The sequence below is a fragment of the Gadus macrocephalus genome, chromosome 5, assembly GCF_031168955.1.
Source record: "Gadus macrocephalus chromosome 5, ASM3116895v1".
Classification (NCBI taxonomy): Eukaryota; Metazoa; Chordata; class Actinopteri; order Gadiformes; family Gadidae; genus Gadus; species Gadus macrocephalus.
In genome coordinates this window covers 21,428,704-21,448,449 of record NC_082386.1, presented here as the reverse complement: position 1 = coordinate 21,448,449, position 19,746 = coordinate 21,428,704, and the positions used below count along the sequence as shown (strand labels likewise).

At 53.2% G+C, this 19,746-nt stretch overlaps 2 protein-coding genes across 5 annotated transcripts in view; one reads left to right on the top strand and one right to left on the bottom strand.

Moving 5' to 3' along the window:
- The window catches only part of mideasb (mitotic deacetylase associated SANT domain protein b), a 26,083-nt gene extending 14,447 nt beyond the window's left edge, over window positions 1-11,636 (bottom strand). The window contains 5 exon segments of the mRNA XM_060051280.1: window positions 966-1,234; window positions 1,237-1,285; window positions 5,000-5,666; window positions 5,699-7,436; window positions 11,289-11,636. Of these exon segments, the coding sequence (XP_059907263.1) occupies window positions 966-1,234; window positions 1,237-1,285; window positions 5,000-5,666; window positions 5,699-7,038 (2,325 nt within the window). The 5' untranslated portion in view covers window positions 7,039-7,436; window positions 11,289-11,636.
- Window positions 11,637-11,712: 76 nt separating this feature from the next.
- ptgr2 (prostaglandin reductase 2) lies at window positions 11,713-19,601 on the top strand. 4 transcript variants are annotated; one of them, XM_060052890.1, is made up of 8 exons: window positions 11,716-11,905; window positions 12,039-12,157; window positions 12,361-12,552; window positions 13,183-13,353; window positions 14,933-15,142; window positions 16,191-16,400; window positions 16,725-16,764; window positions 16,846-19,601. In XM_060052890.1, exons 1-8 carry the CDS (start codon window positions 11,869-11,871, stop codon window positions 16,908-16,910), a joined length of 1,044 nt encoding a protein of 347 aa, XP_059908873.1. In that variant the 5' UTR covers window positions 11,716-11,868; the 3' UTR covers window positions 16,911-19,601. The 4 variants fall into 4 exon arrangements, 3 of the variants coding, with proteins under 3 accessions (XP_059908874.1, XP_059908875.1, XP_059908873.1); XR_009525886.1 differs by lacking the exons at window positions 14,933-15,142; window positions 16,191-16,400; window positions 16,725-16,764; window positions 16,846-19,601 and adding exons at window positions 13,392-13,459; window positions 13,498-13,588; window positions 13,619-13,948 and having other exon boundaries at window positions 11,713-11,905; XM_060052891.1 differs by lacking the exons at window positions 14,933-15,142; window positions 16,191-16,400; window positions 16,725-16,764; window positions 16,846-19,601 and adding an exon at window positions 13,392-13,610 and having other exon boundaries at window positions 11,713-11,905.
- The last annotated feature ends 145 nt before the right edge of the window (window positions 19,602-19,746 follow it).

Sequence of the window (19,746 nt, the reverse complement as noted above, 5' to 3'; positions counted from 1 at the left end):
CTTTTGGGAGGCGCACGTCAGCCAGGCCCTTGCAGTCGACGCAAGGACCTCAGGGGTCCGTCAACCCACTTGCGTTGCCTCAACGTGGAGCCATAACCAAGTCTTTACACTATGTGCTCGTGGTTGATTTCTTATCCTAGCTATCTTTGTTGTGTACGGGGAATGGGTTAACCTAGTGATGGTAAGTGCTTGGTACTTGGTTCTATGAACATCCCTACTGTACCAACAGAGATAGAGTGTTGGTTCTCTTACTTCTGACGTATGTACTTAAGGTAAGTCGCTCTGGATAAAAGCTAAACGCCCTACATGTGAATGTGGATCGTCCAGCAATCGTGTATCTTGACACCCGAAGATAGCACACATAATAATATAATAGTCCTGATAACTATAACAATACTACAGGTAAACACACAGACCCTGCAGGTGAACAGGGGGGCCACGTTGAGGAGAGGGGGGAGGAGAGGGGGGAGGAGAGGGGGGAGGGGTGGGACTAGCCCAAAGAGGAACCCTGATAATCTTCCAGATGTAGGGCAGGACAGTTGGCTAAATCCCCCTCTCCCCACAGACCCCCGAAACCCCCCAACTGAAACCAAGCGGGGGGAGGGGATCAGTGGGTATTTAAAGGGGCCAGAGAGAGAGGGAGGGAGGGAGGGAGGGAGGGAGGGAGGGAGGGAGAGAGAAAGGATTTCAGTTCCAATTTGAAAGTGATGTTGGGCTGGGGGGGGGTCCCAGATGGACTAGACAGAAGGGACCCTCGCATTGGGCGGGGGGGGGGGGGGGGGGAGGGAGGGACTTGCATGGGGCTCCAATAATAATCTGGCCACTGCGTCCATCAAACCCTCACATGAGAACAGTGAGCGTCCGTGTTTATATCAACCAATCAGAATGGACGGAAAAGATAAAGATCAATCTAAAGGATCTGCCGCCCACGTCGCCACGGTAACCGTCCGACCGACGCCACCCACCTGTCCCGAGCTCTCCGACGGCGAGTTCCGTAGCGACCGTCGCCGCGTGACGATGACCGAGGGCTTGTGGTCCGCGGGGCCCCCGCCCTCCTGAGGACCCCCGCCGGGCCGGCCGGGCCCCCAGACGCAGCCGGGGCCCGTCCCGCCGTCCCGCTCGGGGGAGGAGGACGAGGACCGCGGGCCCGGCTCCGCCCGGCGGACGGGGACCGAGACGGGGATGACCAGCGGCAGCAGGCTGTCGTCCCGGGGCCGCCGGCCGTCGGGGCCCGGACCCCCGGGACCCCCGAGGCCTCCGCCGGGCTCCAGGGCCGGGGGGGCTCCTGCAGGAGCAGAGGAGCACGTTACTACACAGCGACCACACACCCTGGAACGGAACGGCAACATCCATCCAACACGAGCTGCACAGCGCCCGTCGTACCAAACTGCTGCAGCACCAGCTGCTCAACAACACTGTGAAGATACACAACGACGAGCACACAAAGGGATTAGGAGGGAGCTGGGTGGAACTGGTACGATCTAAGGGTTGTTTAAAAGGGGTTCACAGAGTGTGATGTCCTCAGCTCCTCCGGCAGTTAGTTCCAGAGGTGAGAGCCCCAAAAGAACCCCAACAGAACCCCAACAGAACCCCAACAGAACCCAAACCGATCCCCAACAGAACCCAAACCGATCCCCAACAGAACCCAAACCGATCCCCAACAGAACCCAAACCGATCCCCAACAGAACCCAAACCGATCCCCAACAGAACCCAAACCGATCCCGACAGATCCCCGACAGAACCCCGACAGATCCCCGACAGAACCCCAACCGAACCCCAACCGATCCCAACCGATCCCCAACCGATCCCCAACCGATCCCCAACCGATCCCCAACCGATCCCAACAGAACCCTGCAGCCAGACTACGATGTGTGGTTTGAAACCATGACAGACACTTTTTACAGTATCCTCCTGCTGGGGCCTAAAAAAAAAAAAAGTTTGGTTCCTGTTGGTTGTCAGTTGAGGTCATGGGTAGGTACTGGTAGGGAATTTATTTTATTTTTTCCAGCGGCAGCGAATGATAGGTAGGTTGTTTTCATTTAAAAACGAGAATTTTTTTTTTTTTTTAAAAGCTCATAAAATAATTTGGGTCGCACATAAATTGACAGGGTCGGTCGGAACCGGAACCAAACAAAAAAATTTTTTAGGCCCGGCCTAGTCTGGAGACTCATGACTGGTCAGAACAAAGACGACACGAAACAAAGTGAAGTCTGCCAACAGATGTTAGATATTAATCCGAAGTCTGATTTGTGAGACTAGGACACCTTAGGAGAATGAAACAAGTGAAGGTGGCGCGCCCTGACCATAGACCATGAGCCCTGGGACATACAAAGGAAAATACACGTCATTAGTGTAATGAGGCGACGACACCTTACTGAAAAAAGGGTCTGCAGTTTCAATAAGTGGTGGACAGGTGTGTCGAATTATCTCTTAATCAGCTGGTACCACGCAGCCCAATCCACTAAACAGGGCTAGGGTTATGCAAGCAATAGGAAGAGTTTACCCTAGAGAGAGAGACACCTAATTCAAACCAATGTACAAAGTTGCGTTGGGGTTTTGGTTCGTGTGGTTTTGCAGAGCTTTTTGTGTTAAATGCTTTGTACTCAGACTGGGCTTTTCTGTGACAAGGACAGTGAGGAAAGACAGGGAATAGGGTGGGAATAGGGAGGGAAGGTCATGTAGCCTAAATAGGAATCAAACCCCAGCCACTGCAAAGACTATTGCCTATGCAGCGAGAGCTACCCATTGTTTCAGATTTTTAACTCAAGGTTACAAAGCGTTTTGCCTAAACGATACTATGAACGGAAAGCTGAAGATCACCAGGAGACGCCTGTGATGAAGAACAGATTGTTCGGCGATGAGTTCAGCTCGTCATCTGCTGTTCAACATAATTAAATCCACCTTCTAAGCAGAGCTCAGAAAACACCAAAATGTGCAAAGGACCGTCAGCATTTATCTCTCGAAAATGGAAAGCCAAAATCCCAGCAGCTATGAAAAGGCTTGAGCCTTCCATCTTTTAGATGCTTTGGAAAATATTTACACCACAATAAAGTCACCAGGCCAGAGAAAGGTCTACGCCCTGAATACAAAACTAGGAGCCGGTTAGGGGAAACCGGGACATTAGGTCGCAGAGCTCACATTTCGGTGTGCGGGAAAACAACACACACACACACACACACACACACACACACACACACACACACACACACACACACACACACACACACACACACACACACACACACACACACACACACACACACACACACACACACACACACACACACACACACACGAGCAGGAGGTGTGGCGCTGCTGGGGGGCCCTGCTCCATGATTACCACTGATGGAAACCTCCAGAGGCAGCAGGAGAGGGCCAGCCTACGGCATGGTAGAGGGAGAGTGGGGGTGGGGGTGGGGGGGGTGGTGGTGAGTTATTCTGCTGAGCAATGCAGCCCTCCCCCCTCCCCCCTCTCCCACATGTTTAGAGTACGGAAGAGAGGAGGGGAGGGATGGAGTTTCACTTCCCTGATGGAATGGTGGTGGTGGTGGTGGTGGTGGGGGGGGGGGGGGGGGGGCTATGGCTGTTGTTTGATCTGCTGGGGGCCTCTGGGCCGTGGCGGCCGTGCAACAGGCCCCCGGAACCCCCCGAAAAGAGGGGAGAGAGAGACATCACTGGGGAGGGGGGGGGAGAGACATAACTGGGGAGGGGGGAGAGAGACATCACTGGGGGGGGGGGGGAGAGACATCACTGGGGAGGGGGGAGAGAGACATCACTGGGGGGGGGGGGGGAGAGACATCACTGGGGAGGGGGGAGAGAGACATCACTGGGGGGGGGAGAGAGACATCACTGGGGGGGAGAGAGACATCACTGGGGAGGGGGGAGAGAGACATCACTGGGGGGGGGGGGGGAGACATCACTGGGGGGGGGGGAGACATCACTGGGGGGGGGGGAGACATCACTGGGGAGGGGGGAGAGAGACATCACTGGAGGGGGGGAGACATCACTGGGGGGGGGGGGAGACATCACTGGGGGGGGGGGAGACATCACTGGGGGGGGGGGGAGACATCACTGGGGAGGGGAGACATCACTGGGGAGGGGGGAGAGAGACATCACTGGAGGGGGGGAGACATCACTGGGGGGGGGGGGGAGACATCACTGGGGGGGGGGGGAGACATCACTGGGGGGGGGGGGGGGAGACATCACTGGGGGGGGGGGGGAGACATCACTGGGGGGGGGGGAGACATCACTGGGGAGGGGGGAGAGAGACATCACTGGGGGGGTCAGAGCATCAGAGTCTGCACCCCCCCCCCCCCCCCGGGGTGCAGACTCCTCAGGTCTTCCCTGGGAACCCCCCCCCCCAGCCCCCCCCCCACAGCAGCCCCCCCCCCCCAGCAGCCCCCCCAGCAGCCCCCCCCCCCAGCAGCCCCCCCCAGCAGCCCCCCCCCCCCCCACAGCAGCCCCCCCACAGCAGCCCCCCCCCAGCCCCCCCCCCAGCAGCACTCACCGTGCCGTTCTGCTCGGGCGTTAATGACCGAACCAACAACAGACGCTCCTGGCCGATTGTTCCCGCTCCCGGGGACGAGGAAAGAAATAAAAACCTGCGCAATTATACCCGGGCCTAACAAAAGAAGAACACAGGGTTTTATTTCTCGCTGAGAGCCTCTAACTCTGGTAATAACCAGTTCTCTCAGAGCTCTGAGTGAACACGGCGTGTAGAGCCACTCAGAGCTCTGCTTTACTTTAGTCCCGCTGGTATTTCAGTGTTTTTCTTTCCTACCCGCAGAGCAACGCGTGACAAACAGGAGAGGAGGAAACCAACCAGAGAAAGGCAGACTAAGTCCAGAAACGGAACAAAGGAGAGAGACAACAGGAAGAGCAACAAAAGACAGGTTTAACAAAAGAGAGACAGAGCCCACATGTGACGTCCTCGACGCCGTTAAAACGTCCCACCTTTCCACCGGGGGGGGGGGGGGGGGCGGCGGGGGGGTCCGTTACCTTGACGATGTGTGGCGGCAGGGACTCCATCTCCGAGGCCTTCTGCGCCAGCGTCTCCAGGTTGACTTCCTGCGACACGCGACGCTTCCTGCGCGTGCTCTGGATCACCCCGGTGGGGGCCGCCTGCAGGCAGGGGGGCGAGCGCCCGTTCTGCGAGCCCTGGGCCGGCGGGGGCGGGGCCTGGCCCGGCTGCTGCTCCGACGTCGACAGGAAGGGGTTGGGGTCCGACGGGGCGCCCCCTTCCTTGGAGAGCCTGCGGGACCGGCGAGGCTGGGCCTGGAGGGAGGGGGGCTGGAGGGAGGGGGGCTGGTAGGACTGGGTCTGGGCCTGGAGGGAGGGGGGCTGGTGGGACTGGGTCTGGGCTTGGAGGGAGGGGGGCTGGTGGGACTGGGTCTGGGCCTGGGTCTGGACCTGGATGTGGGTCTGGGCCTGGGTCTGGACCTGGATGTGGGTCTGGGCCTGGGTCTGGACCTGGATGTGGGCCTGGGTCTGGGCCTGGATGTGGGCCTGGGTCTGGGCCTGGGACCGGGGCTGGAGCGAAGGCTCCGACAGCGGGGACTGCTGGGGCTCCGGGGTGATGTCCTGTATGAGTGGCTCCTGGTTCTCGGGGAGCGTTCGGGTAGAGGCTCCTGGGAGTGGACCACCGCCGCGGGGGGCTGGGGCAGGGGGCGGGGCTGGGGCTGGGGCAGGGGGCGGGGCTGGGGCAGGGGGCGGGCGCTCTGAGCGCTGCTGTAATAGTCGTGCGCGCAAGGGTTTTGTTGTTGTTGCTGCTGCTGCTGCAACTGCTGATGTTGCATTTGCTGTTGGATGCTGTGCTGCTGCTGCTGCTGCTGCTGCTGCTCCTGCTGCTGCTGCTGCATGTGTTGCAGCTGCTTCTGCCGCTGAAGGATCTGCTGCTGCTGCTGCTGCTGCTGCTGCAGCTGCTGGAGGATGTGTTGGTGCTGTTGTTGTTGTTGTTGTTGTTGTTGTTGTTGACATGCCTGTTCCTGGTTCTGCGGTTGGAGGGGCTGCAGCTGATGCGGCGGTTTGCCCTGCGTGGAGTAGTTGAGGTTGGGCAGGGTGGTCCGAACCCCCGGGGGGAAGGTGTGGTAGTAGCCGGCCAGGTGCTGCTTGGGCTGACCGAAGGCCAGCTGGAAGGGCTGCAGCACCGAGCTGCAGCCGCCGCCGCCGCCGCCGCCGCCGCCGCCGCCGCTGCCGCCGCCGGGCTGGGGGCCACCGTGCTGCGGGGGGTTCAGCGCCCCCGGTTTGAGGGGCGGTGGGAAGGCTTGTGGTTGGGCCTGGGGCAGAGCCTGGACCTGGGGCAGGGCTTGAGTCTGGGCCTGGCCCTGGAGGTGGACCAGGGCCGGGGCCTGGTGTTGGGCCTGGGGGTGGTACTGCTGCTCCCAGTCCAGCCCCCGGGCCTTAGACGCCTCCCTGTAGGCCTCGGCGGGGGGGTTGGCCCCCATGGGGGGCTTGTCCATCGCCCTGCTGGCGGGCGGGGGCGGCTGCAGGCCCGGGGGGGGCTCGTGCACGGCGGTCTTGGCGGCGGGCCCCTGGGGGCGTGCCTCCGCCCCGCCCCCCAGGTAGTTGGCCAGGTTGGGGCCCCAGTTGGCCATGGTGGACCAGGCCACCGCCCGCTGCAGCTGGGGCTGTGGCGGGGCGGAGGGGGGGGGCGGTTGGGGGGGCTGCTGCTGCAGGGGGCCGGCGTCCTGGTGGGACCACTTCATGGGGAGCGTCTGCTGGTAGTGGCCCCGGCTCTGGTCCGAGCCCTTCTCCGGGCTGAAGATCACCGAGCTCAGGTACATGTGGGCCGGGACCTCGGCCGCGGCGCCGGAGGAGACGTTGGCGGGGACGTTGGCGGGGACGGCGTTGCCGGCGGGGGCGTCCGGGCCCTGGGGGGGCGCGGGGTCCCGGCCCGTCAGGCTGTAGTAGGAGGTTCCCTCTGGGAGCTGGGAGGCCTCCTTCATGCCCGGGCCCTGGTCGCTGAAGAACGTGATGCGCTTGCCGGTTCTCTTGGTGCTGCTGGCTTTCTGCTGGACCGGCACACTCATGGCGGGCATGCAGGAACCAGGGTGGGCGGGGGGGGGGGGGGGGGACTTCAGCGGCGGGGTGTTGGGTGTGCAGGGGGGCGTGTGTGTCAACAAAACAACCCCTGAGACGACGGTAATAACCACGTCTTAATATCCTCCCTGTGTCTTCTTGCGCTGCACAAAAAAGGAATAACTCACGCAGAAAGAATAGCGATATATTTTAAAAAGTGCTCGTGGGGTATTCCCACAGGTGGGGTTGACTCCCTCTGAAGGTCAGAGTGCGACCTCCCCCCCCCCTTCGGATGGCCCGGTGGGGGTCGACTCAGAAGGACCGCCGCTGGCTGGCTCTTTGAAGACTACCCGCTGACCTCTGACCTGTGGAGGGCCGTGCTGATGGGATCCATGTGTTGTCATTCAGGGGCGACACCCTGTGAAGAGAGAACAAGAGGAGGGTCAGAGGGGGGCGATTAGGACCCCATCAGAGCCGGGGGGTGGGGGGCTCATTGTCCACCCCTCCCCTGGCCGGGTAAAAAAAACCTGCCGTGTGCGTTCACAACAATAGGCAGCGGTGAAAAGGTATAGAGAAGTGCACCGGCCGGAGAGGCGTGGGCGGGCGAGTTAAACTGTGTCATTATTATTAGCTAAACCCACATGACCCAGGGAGGGGACCTGCACACGCAGCACGCTCTGAACTGGGTCACTCACTGGGTAAGAACAGCGCCCTGCCACTCGATACAGCAAGGGCTCAGGATGCTGCCTGAGCGACGCTCGTGTTTTCGTCCCCCCCACCCATGTGGCGTTCAACGCATCGTCGGTACGTGTCAAGGCGTGTTCCGCTGCCACATGGCCCCTCCCATGACTAAGCAATGGTCGCTTCCTCCGGCCACGCTGGCTCCTGGATAGACAGGAAGTCCCCTCGTGGCCCGTCGGGGCAAACCATATGAACCAGGAAGAGGGGTGATGGGGGGGGGGGGGGGTTAAATTATCAGTTACGTGACAGTTACTGAGTCATCGTGGCCGAAACTAAAAAACATTGAGCCTTGCATGCGCTTGCGAAAATTAGATGTAAAAAGGCAACAAAAAAAGGAGAATGTTAGGTGAGGGTCACGGAGGGAGGGGGGGGGGGACCGCAGGGGTACCCGGAGCACCGCGAGAGGAACCGACGCGCGTCGCAAGGCGAGAGGAACCGCCACGCACCGCTTCTTCAGAAGGGAAGCGGCTTCTAGGAGATCACTGCCATCGTCAAGGCAACGTGCTGCAACGACCGCCCGGAGATATTATCTAATATCAATCTGCCCGCCGGGTGGCTGCTAATAAACGTGCACAGAGAGTGCGGAGCACTGGTGCAAGGATGGGCCTTTAAGAAAGGGAAGAAGAAAAGCAAACGGGTCCTTCTGTCGGTCACGGTGATAACATCAACACCAGCGGACTCAGTCAGAGCTGCGGTTTGCCTCAGCAGCAACACTCGCAGGATGTAGGTCGCGCGTTGTACTATTGGTTCAGAACACACTTCGTTTGGAGAGGACGCAATATGGATTATGAATGCACATGAGCAACTTGCACCCTTTACTCTTTTTGGCCCTGGTGTCTGTTTGACCCCCCCCCCCCCACCACACACACACACACACACACACACACACACACACACACACACACACACACACACACACACACACACACACACACACACACACACACACACACACACACACACACACACACACACACACACACACACACACCTTAAAATAGAGCTCACAGCTGTTCAGGTCTTGCACTATCCTGCGCCGTGTGGCTAACACGACATGGTGACCGTTAGTTTCGGTTGGATCGTTCCTAAAGCACTGAGGTCTGCAGTCACGCCGTCCAAACAGCGCATATAGAAACCGATCATTACTACAAGGTCCTCAACGAGCCGTTGTTGACGACAGTGTCGGTGTCCCCGTCGGGTGGCTATGTGCATAACGAGCACACTACGAACTGTGCAGCAGCAGGCCTATAGGAGGTGAGGGCGCATGACGCACCACTAGTTCAACACAACTTCAACACAATAGCCTCCACAGCCAGGGTTTTAGCCCGATAAACAAGGAGACATTACACGTCAAATTGGCTTAAATTAAAACCTCTAGCCAGATTCGCTGTCTAATCCTCGATCGTTCCCTTGTTTCAATCTGCCAGACACCTAGCACGGCGCGCACGCGATCACCCTCGGAGATCCATTAGGATCGTTAAGGATCGATCAGGGTGAACAGAACACGCATGCGTTCTGCACCCCTCTCCGTGGACCCCTTTCGGTGGGCGGCCAGCTCAGCGCTATTTACGAGCAGCCCTTTGTTGCAGAACGGGGATTATCCCATAGTCACTAACGTCGTGGCCTATTGCAAAAGAAAACACAGATATAACAGCAGGGCAACAATGCGACCTACAAGTACGAGCAGCGCGCACCTGGACGGCGGTCCGACCCCTTCGCATCGATCCGGCTATCGTCCACTCGACCCGTCGCACGACGTGATGTGCATCACACTTGTCTCTTCATTTGAATAAAGCGTTACAAAAAACACAACAACAACAACGCATAGATGGTGTGTATGCATCCGGCCGTTGGTCAATGCGTTGATGGAGCAACCGGGGATCGCAGCAGGGGGGGGGGGGGGGGGGGTCATGCAGCCCCCCCCCCCCCTTGAGGAACCAAAACGTAAACAAACTTGGTCGGACGACTGCGACCCTGTAAACATGGGAGCTTCAGTCACAACGATGCACAACAACACGGGAGCAAGGCCGCGTCTCCCCGTCCAACACTTTACTCACTGCGCTCACCGCGGAGGGCTGCTCGGAGCACCGCAGTCTGCAGCACGCAGGTCCGCCCTGCAGGCCCGACGGGATGACTGCATGCATCCCCGGGCTTGACTCATGCACTGCTGACTTCACTTTTCACTTTTTTTTTTACCCCCGCTGGCTTTTAGGTGCGTCGATCTCAGCAGTAGTGGACGAAGGGGGGCGAGAGAGAGAGAGGGAGAGAGAGCTACCCGCACGGAGATAAAGCGCTGATCTGCAGCGGCGTGGAGGCGACGGCGCGGTCCTTCCGCCTCTTACACGTTATTATTGCACTAGGATTGCACAAAAGCACGCACATTGGTCTTCGCTGTGTGTCTCGAACAACACATTCCCTCTCCCTCTGCTGTCGTCTTGTGATCCCCGCAGGCTCGCTTCGCCACACCCACTTCCATGCCCATATATGGTTTCCCTCCTACTTGCATGCAGTTGTCATTTACCGAACTAGCTGTCACTCAGCCCAGGGCGGAGATTCCGGCACACGACAAGGACTCAAAGGGTTGTTGTCTTGGTTCGGGATTTACCTCTACCCCCTCCCTCCCTCCTCCCCCCCCCCCCCTCCCTCCCTCCTCCCCCCCCCCCCACTAATGCAGTCATCATCTTTATTTGACATATAAAACCACTCGCAGGATTGACACCATACCCCTTGCTCTGCCAGCTGCCATTTTCATTTGTATACATTTTTTCATTTGTAAGTGAAAATAGCGGATGATCTGTGTCTATTAGTGTCAACAACTTTGTAAGCACTTCGAGACCATCTGCGCACATCATGAGCCTATTCTATTGTTTTATACACTCATTCATATTCACTCATGAGTCATGACCCACACAAATGCACCTAAACGAGCAGTGTCGTGGCCATGGCCTCGACGGGTCTGTTTCCGATCCGTCTGACTGCAGGGCTGCAGCCGCATACCCATTTCTGCGGCTCTTAAAAGTTTCCTCTCAGATGCCAGAAAGGAGAGTCCGGCTAAACGTGACACCGGACCGGTGAAAGTACTGCGTGCTCCAAGCTCAGCTCAACCAACACGTCCAAGGCTGCACTGTGTGCGGACTAGCATAAAATTTCAATAACCTTAAGACACCAAAAGGGAAAGGGACAGCTCCTTCCTGTGCGCACTGGTAGAATGGATGTTAAATAAAAAGGAACAGGTTTTAAAGAGCTGCAACATTGCGTTTATGTTCCTGGAAGCAGGCACTGATCCCTGTCTGCTTGTGGTCCAGACACCGCTTCTCTTAACGCTGCTCGAGTAGAAAGGCTTGATAAAGGCTTGATAGAGGGTTGATAAAGACTTTATCAAGGGTTTATAGAGGCTTGATAAAGGGTTCACAGCCAGCAGGGCATCGCCTCTCCACACCAGTAACAACACAACGAACCATCAACTCATCCCATTGGGTTCAGAACAGAACCAATCGGTGCAATAAAGTGATTAAAGTGCATCACTCACCGTTTAACAAGCCGAATCATTGCACGTCGCCGACCCTTCACGCCATTCGCCGGTACAATCCACCTTAACCTGGTAAAATCCACTTCCCTGCTCACTTTAACGTTCACGTTAGCTAGAGAACACAGCACCCCCCCTCAAACTTTTTTCCTTCTGTCTCCTCCACCAGGCGTCACTTCCCAGTAGTCCCAGTAGTCCTTCCCAGTAGTCCCAGTAGTCCCAGTGGAAGCATTCGACGCTGTCTACGGGTGCTATGTGGACGGGGTGACTTTGCATGTGTTTTAATGAAGGGCAATGGTTCGGGTTCTAGTTAACACGACATTTGATTCGGTTCAATGTCTGCATCTTTAATGGAATGACTCCTGATGCGCGCGCCTCACGTAGACACTGGTTTAGGGCCGCGTCCCAATTCTGGTGCATCAACGCTTCCTCCGCAGCAGTCCAGCACCCAGACTGAAGGGGGCACTCTAGAGTCGAACAGACCAGCAGAGCAGGAGTTTCACCAGAAAGGGTTCAATGAGCTTCTTAAGATCAGATTTATGACAGTACAGTTAATTACAGTTTATGTAATTCTCGGTTCGACATGCATGTGCAAATAATACTTTTCAACTCCCGTCCCGGTATGTAGTCCCGCGATATTATCGCCGCCGTTTTCTCTATACTCAAATTTGATAACACAAGTTATGCGTATGCACATCATGTAACTCATGCAGTATAATAAGATAATGCAATTCTTATTTATGTATCATCAAGGTAACAATGGAGCTCCTGTTCCCGAGAACTTCCGACTGGAGGACACGAGTCTGCAGCCTGACCTGAACGAAGGAGAGGTCCTCGTCCGGACGCTCTACCTGTCGGTCGACCCCTACATGGTACATAGATCAGACATTTAGTGTGCGTGGTTATTCCTCCGCTAATCAAAACTGTCCATCTGGGTGTCCACTCCCGGGTGTGATGTCAACAGCGGGTCGATGGTCATGGCTGTGATGTTCTAATCAACGTGCACCTCCACAACGAAATCACCCACATGTAAATCGCCTTCTATCGTGTTACTTCTTCTCGCTCGTCCTCTTAGAGATGTCGTATGAACGAGGACACCGGCGCCGGGTACCTAACCCCGTGGAGGCTGTCGGAGGTGGCGGACGGCGGGGGGGTCGGGCGGGTCGAGGCCAGCCGCTGGGACGCACTGGCCCCGGGGGACGTGGTCACCTGCTTCAACTGGCCCTGGGCCACGCACGGCGTGCTCAAGGGGAGCGCCCTGCACAAGGTAAGGTGGGGCAGTAGTAATAATAATAGTAAATCCGATTGATATAGCGCCTTTCAAAACTCAAGGACGCTTTACAACATGGGGTGGAACATAGAAAACAAACAAACTAAATCAGAAATGTCACACAGAGACGAACAGACGAAGAAGAGGCGGGGGTATCACAGGCAGTAGGCGCGTTTGAAGAGGAGGGTTTTGGGGAGTGTTTTGAAGGAGGCCAGGGATGAGGCATTTCGGATGTCAGGGGGGAGAGAGTTCCAGAGGGTGGGGACTGCCACACTGAATAGTAGTGGCTCTAGGTTCGACTCTCAGCCGAGAGATACTGGGTTTGATCCCCCGCGTCCCTGAGCGGGATGCCCTGACCCATACCGGCTCCGTAACGAGCTGTCGCTGAAGTAGCGTGAGTCACTGTGGACAGAAGCGTCTGGTGATTAACAGAATAGTAGTCAACAGTACGAATGATTGGGGGTTGTTTTTATTAAGCCCTACTCACTCACACACACACACACACACACACACACACACACACACACACACACACACACACACACACACACACACACACACACATATAATAGTATTATTATTGTGTTATTTTATTATTGTACCTGTATAACAGTGTTTGTATGTCAGATGGACCCCCAGCTGGTGGACGGCCACCTGTCCCACCTGCTGGGTGCGGTGGGATTGACGGGCCTCACCGCCTTACTGGGAATCCGGGAGAAGGGTCATGTGACCCAGGGGGCCAACCAGACCCTGGTGGTCAGCGGGGCGGCTGGCGCCTGTGGATCCATCGCTGGACAGGTAAGCACTGGACACCTCCACAGGTAAACGCTGGACAGGTAAGCACTGGACAGGTAAACACTGGACAGGTAAACACTGGACACCTTCACAGGTAAACACTGGACAGGTAAACACTGGACACCTTCACAGGTAAACACTGGACAGGTAAACACTGGACAGGTAAACACTGGACACCTTCACAGGTAAACACTGGACAGTTAAACACTGGACACCTCCACAGGTAAACGCTGGACAGGTAAAGACTGGACAGGTAAACACTGGACAGGTAAACACTGGACGGCTCCACAAGGTGGACCAGGACTTTGACAACACAGAGGCTGATTAGTTCTTCATGTTCCTTTTTTGTGACAGTCTGTATGATGGTGCAGTGAAAGTACATCTGGCAAAACTTCTAAAGGAGTTGTAAGAAATAAAATAGAAAAATAGGAAAATGCATATTTAAGATTTGCATCTCCGAGCATGGAAGAGGGAATGTTAAAACAGCGAATGTCCGGAGTCCAGATGTCCTTGAGGAATCAGAAGGTGGGAATACCGTCTGAGGGCCGGTGCTTGACTGTTGGTCTGTCTGTGGTAGAACGCCGCTGTTACACCGGGATCCCACCGGACGCGTACGCGCCGCGGAACGGCTGCGCCGCGGAACGGCCGCGTCCTCTGCCCTGCGTCCATTCCTACCGGGCGCGTAACGGCAGCGTAGCGCTGCCTTGCGAGCAAGCCGTATTCACGCGAGATCACGAGATCACGCGATAATCCTAAACCTAATGTACTCACCTTCCACTCCCAAAACTATTGCAATTAAATGCCACGCTTTGTCCTTTCTGACATTTTCCTTATAAAAAGGATGATTTGGTACATAAATGACTTCATGTTGCTGAACTTCGACAATGAGTCTCTCGTCGTCCATGTTGCCGACCCTCTGAGACCCACCGGTCATGATGTAATAATGTTGATGTGAAGTTACATGAGCTGAGTATTGTGTTTTATTTTGAAAATTGACCGGATGCTCTATGGCTTTTACTTTTCACTTCCTGCCCGGCTCGACCTGCTCTGTCGAAATTGACGCGGTTTAGCAGCGGCTCGCGGCAAAAATAGAATTGGACGGAAAGATAGCGCCGCGGCGCGGCACGCCGCTCCTGGGACGCGGCTGAAACGTTCCGCGGCGCGCCCGGTGGAAATGGTCTCATTGATTATAGTGGAAGCGATCAGCAGCGGTGACCGCGGCGCGTACGCCTCCGGTGGAATCGAGCCTTTAGGAGGAAGCATACAGTTCAAGTTCTTTTATTGTGTGATGCAAAACCTTCCAGGCAAAGCAGTCATAGCTAGCAATGAAATGTTTGTGTCCCAAGCTCTCCTTAACAATGCAATAATATAAAAAATAAAATAAAATATTAGAAAATAAAAAATATTATAAGATAAGAGTAAAAGGAGTAAGAAGAACAAACTAGTTTAAATAGTTTAAATAAAACTAGAATATGTACAGTAAATATATATACATATACACAAAAATACACCGATATACACTTATGCATGTATATAAAGCATATAAAACCAAAGAGTGAAGCGGCCAGCGTGCCCCCCCCAGGTGGGCCGTCTGGACGGCTGCTCCCGGGTACTGGGGGTCTGCGGCTCGCGGGAGAAGTGCGCCGCCCTGGTGGACGAGCTGGGCTTCACGGCCGCCATCAACTATCGCCGTGACGACGTGGACGCCCGCCTGAAGGAGTGCTGCCCCGACGGCGTCGACGTCTACTTCGACAACGTGGGCGGAGCCATCAGTGACGCGGTCATATCGCAGGTATACACCCGGGGGGGGGGGGGGGGGTGTAACAGGGCGGGAGGGTCCGGGTTCAAGCCCTGAGTGAGACGCCGGGTAACCCTGACCCGGACTAATGACACGAGGCCACAGCTGGCTGTGAGTGGTTTGAATAAGAGCGTCACCTGCTAAACTGTTAAATAGAATTGATGACGTATATAATATTATATTGATTTATATATTATATGTTTCAATCTGTTGTTTCTTCAAGGAGAAATGGGACGTACATGTGCTGTGGTACACAGTAATAGTAATCAAATAAATGACCTGTGGATACGCGTTCTACATTCTCTATGTTTTGAAATGTAAACACGAGTATTCGTTTTTTTCACACAAAAAAAAGAAAAGTGTATTGTGTGTAAGTATTGTGTGTAAGTATTGTGTGTAATTATTGTGTGTAAGTATTGTGTGTAATTATTGTGTGTAAGTATTGTGTGTAATTATTGTGTGTAAGTATTGTGTGTAATTATTGTGTGTAAGTATTGTGTGTAATTATTGTGTGTAAGTATTGTGTGTAAGTATTGTGTGTAAGTATTGTGTGTAAGTATTGTGTGTAAGTATTGTGTGTAAGTATTGTGTGTAATTATTGTGTGTAAGTATTGTGTGTAAGTATTGTGTGTAAGTATTGTGTGTAATTATTGTGTGTAAGTATTGTGTGTAATTATTGTGTGTAAGTATTGTGTGTAAGTATTGTGTGTAAGTATTGTGTAAGTATTGTGTAAGTATTGTGTGTAAGTATTGTGTGTAAGTATTGTGTGTAATTATTGTGTGTAAGTATTGTGTGTAAGTATTGTGTGTAATTATTGTGTGTAAGTATTGTGTGTAAGTATTGTGTGTAAGTATTGTGTAAGTATTGTGTAAGTATTGTGTGTAAGTATTGTGTGTAAGTATTGTGTGTAATTATTGTGTGTAAGTATTGTGTGTAAGTATTGTGTGTAAGTATTGGGTCAGACCGAGCACTGGCTCTAGGCTCTGATCGGCCTGCTGCCGGTGAGCTTCAGCGATCCCCCCCCCCCCCCCCCATCCCCAGATGAACAGTGGGGGCCATGTGGTCCTGTGCGGCCAGATCTCCCAGTACAACAAGGACGTGCCGTACCCCCCCCCGCTGGACCCCCGCACCCAGGAGACCCTCCTTCGCCAGGGCATCACGCGCGAGCGCTTCACCGTGCTCAGCTACATGGACCAGATGGACGCGGCGCTGCTGCAGCTCAGCACATGGGTCCGGTCGGGCCAGCTCAAGGTGGGACACACACACACACACACACACACACACACACACACACACACACACACACGTGCACAATCACTCACACACAGACACACACACTAACAATTGTGATTCAACATTCGTCGCCTGCTCATAGTGTGTGTGCAGTAGATTGATGGTCTGGCAGACTATGCAACATGTTATATTTAAAAGATTCAACTTATAGCATATAGGCAAAGCATTACGTTCAACACATTTATGCAAACATACACTATTTTAATAAATGTATATTCATAATAAGCGTCCCAAGAAAGATTTAATCCGTCTTATTCATCTTTCGTCTTTATTTCGGTTTAGGTTCGGGAGACGGTGGTGGACGGCTTAGAGAACATGGGAGGTATGTTGTGGTTCTTCCTTCGTTTCATTGAAGTTTTATTCAACTGGAGCTACATTGGTTTTTCTCTTTGTTTCGATTCAGTGGCATTCTGCTCCATGATGGAAGGCGGGAACATCGGCAAACAAATCATAAAGGTATCGGATTGAAGGAAATCGACGTAGCCACAGCAACCAACCATTCTCATGAAAGGTCTTGATGAAAATGGCTCCACCTCTCGTGGCCTTGATATAGATTTGTACACATGTACCACTGATCTAAAAATGTGAGATTAACTTGAACCCTCATCTTAAAATGAAGTCACACAACTGTAATCATTGTTTTGAATTCAGTTTCAGTTCTTTGTAAGAGAAATTAAGGGCAATAACTTGAGCTAGAATATCTGAAGTCTATTTTAGTTTTAGTGTTGTAGACGGGGCAAAGTCCAGTGAGCCTTTGTCACTTGTAGAGTTACAAGGATGTGAGTTGTTTCCTGTTTTGTGTAACCTAGTAATGTATTTAACAATGTCATTGTGATACACACCTGTCAAGTCCATTGTCATTATCCAAGAAGAACACATCCACAGTTTCCCGTCATGAACAGTTTATTTCACAGCACTATAAACCATTTACAAAATAAAAACTTGATTTCAATTCATTTCATTTGTCACAATAAAAAGATGTGGCAGGTTTCATTTCATCTATTCATCCGTATACTTTATATACTATAATACTATTATTACCACAGGGGAAGTAGAGGAATAATTGAAACAGCAGTACATCAAATATGATGTGTACAACAGAGCAAAAATGATTATAACAGAGCAAAAACATCAGTCCCATTATCCTGCGATAATTAATCAAATGTGCAGCATGATTACAACCACTTGAACGGTTCCCCCAGTCGTTGAGTTGTTTTTGGGAGGCGGCTATGATACTGGCAAGTTCAACTTGTAATTTTTTTGTACTCTTACGCAAAATAAAACTAATTATAATCCCATGCATTCAAAAAACAAATAACATCGGTAAAATATTGCAAAGCTGAGGAAAGAATACAAGTCATTCAACCACCGAATCTGCCCTGTATCGCCCCCTAGTGGACGTGTCACATAGTTAGATCATACATATGATAACCGGGTAACAATAAATAATCGATGTGTGTAATACACACCATGAATTACATTTTATTAAATTCTCTCAAAATAATCCTTATAACTCGTTTGAGCAGCTCGTTGTGCCAGGCTAGGTATTCTGTGCCATGACAACAACCAGATGGGAGGTTTGCTAGCATCGTCTGTACTCTTATAGACCCTGCTACTGACCCCTTGCCTACTCTGAGTGACCCACGGAGAGATTCAGTGCATTAACTACGTCCATCTCCTTAATAAAAGTATTGATGGGATATTTCACACAAATTGTAACACAGAAACTGGTTCAATCAATTCCTTCATTGGGTATTACATTTTGTCCTTTGTTCCACATTCAGTTCAACCACCCAGCTAGTGTCCAGCCCCTGGCTGAATAAGGCCCATACGATTTGAATCTCCTTACATATTGTGTAGTAGGCAAGAGTTGTGTGTCCGAAATCATACTCGACATTCTTGGGGTGCAAACTAAGGGCCGTGGCTTGGATTACCCATGATGCCTTTAGCCAGGAGGACGATCGTCTGAACCCAAACTTTGAAATGCTTATGATTACCGATACGACCGGTAGCAGCCACCCCGAAGAAAAGGCAACCGTTTGGATAAAACTGTGAGGCCTTCAGGTTGAATTCTGCGACTACGTTCTGAGTCCAAAGAGAGGGTACGCATCCTAACAGGCCGCCAGAACACCCCCCTATACTCCACAGGTGTGGCTGCAGCCCCCATATCACATTCAGACTGTTGCGTGCTTCTTTTCTTCGTTAAGAGTGTTTTAAACCACTCTGTGGCTCAGTCAATGATTCTTTTTTTACTGCTAGACGGTAACTAATAGTCCTCTTTACTGACGGACAGAACAAACCACGTACCGGTTAGACGGATGTCATTCACATCCTCCACTATAGGAACACTTTGGGGAATCGCCCTCAGAAGGCCGACGGGGGAATCTACCACCGCGGGACTCGGTGTACCGGCCCCCCGGCGACGAGGATCACACGAGTACGGGTTTAACGGCGATAATGTGGAGGATAATCACTTAACGGGAGGACGATCAACGGCACACCGATACAATCGATGCATAATCAACGGGATCGTACGACGGCAGCGCTGTGGGGTCGTGGTATTGCTCCGTCGCGGTTTCGTTGAGCTACCAAGGTGTATAAAATACCAGTAAAGATTCCTGAAGTGCAACTGGGAGCGTCGGTCTGTTCTTGAAAGAAAAAAAATACCTCATGCGCCCCCAGAAATGTTAGCTTAGCGTTCTTCCCTTTTGTTTGTTATTGTTACGATAGCAGTGACAAACACACGCATTCACACGCGCACACACACACACACACACACACACACACACACACTGACACACACACGCAGGTTAGTTTCTTTCACTGAGAGCTCTGTGGTGTTAATCTTGGAGGATGACTGTTAGTGGCAGTGGAGCTCTGTGCAGGAGGGACTAGACTAATCTAGGGGTCCTTTCAGCGAGGACTCCCCTGCTCTCAGCCAGCCAGAGCTTCAAAGAGCAGAGCTTCCTGGTATAAGGGCGCGTCGGTAGGTTGGATTTGGGCGGTAAACACGTGCACTCGAGGGAAGAGGAGGGAATTTTTGAGAAGAAACAACAATTTCTTAATTATTACTTCTTTGGCAGTGGTTATGCGCGTTCCCAGGGCAATGCGTCCCCATTAACTGCTAGGGCATCATTAGGTTACGTAAACGTTGGTTGACGCGATGCAAAAAGAAAAAGCGTTAAATGATGCCGGGAGTCTTTGAGTCGGGGGTGGTGAAGGGCGACGGGGTCGTGGTCATTCTCTTTCACTTTTGAAAAGACATCTGCTGAGATGGTGGAGCAGGGATGTGCTCAGAGCTGTG

Coding starts and splice junctions, on each gene's coding strand:
- ptgr2 (XM_060052890.1), top strand. CDS start 11,869: ATGCATGTGCAAATAATACTTTTCAACTCCCGTCCCG. Junction 12,553..13,182: donor AGGGGAGCGCCCTGCACAAG/GTAAGGTGGGGC, acceptor TTTGTATGTCAG/ATGGACCCCCAGCTGGTGGA. Junction 16,765..16,845: donor CGGCTTAGAGAACATGGGAG/GTATGTTGTGGT, acceptor GTTTCGATTCAG/TGGCATTCTGCTCCATGATG.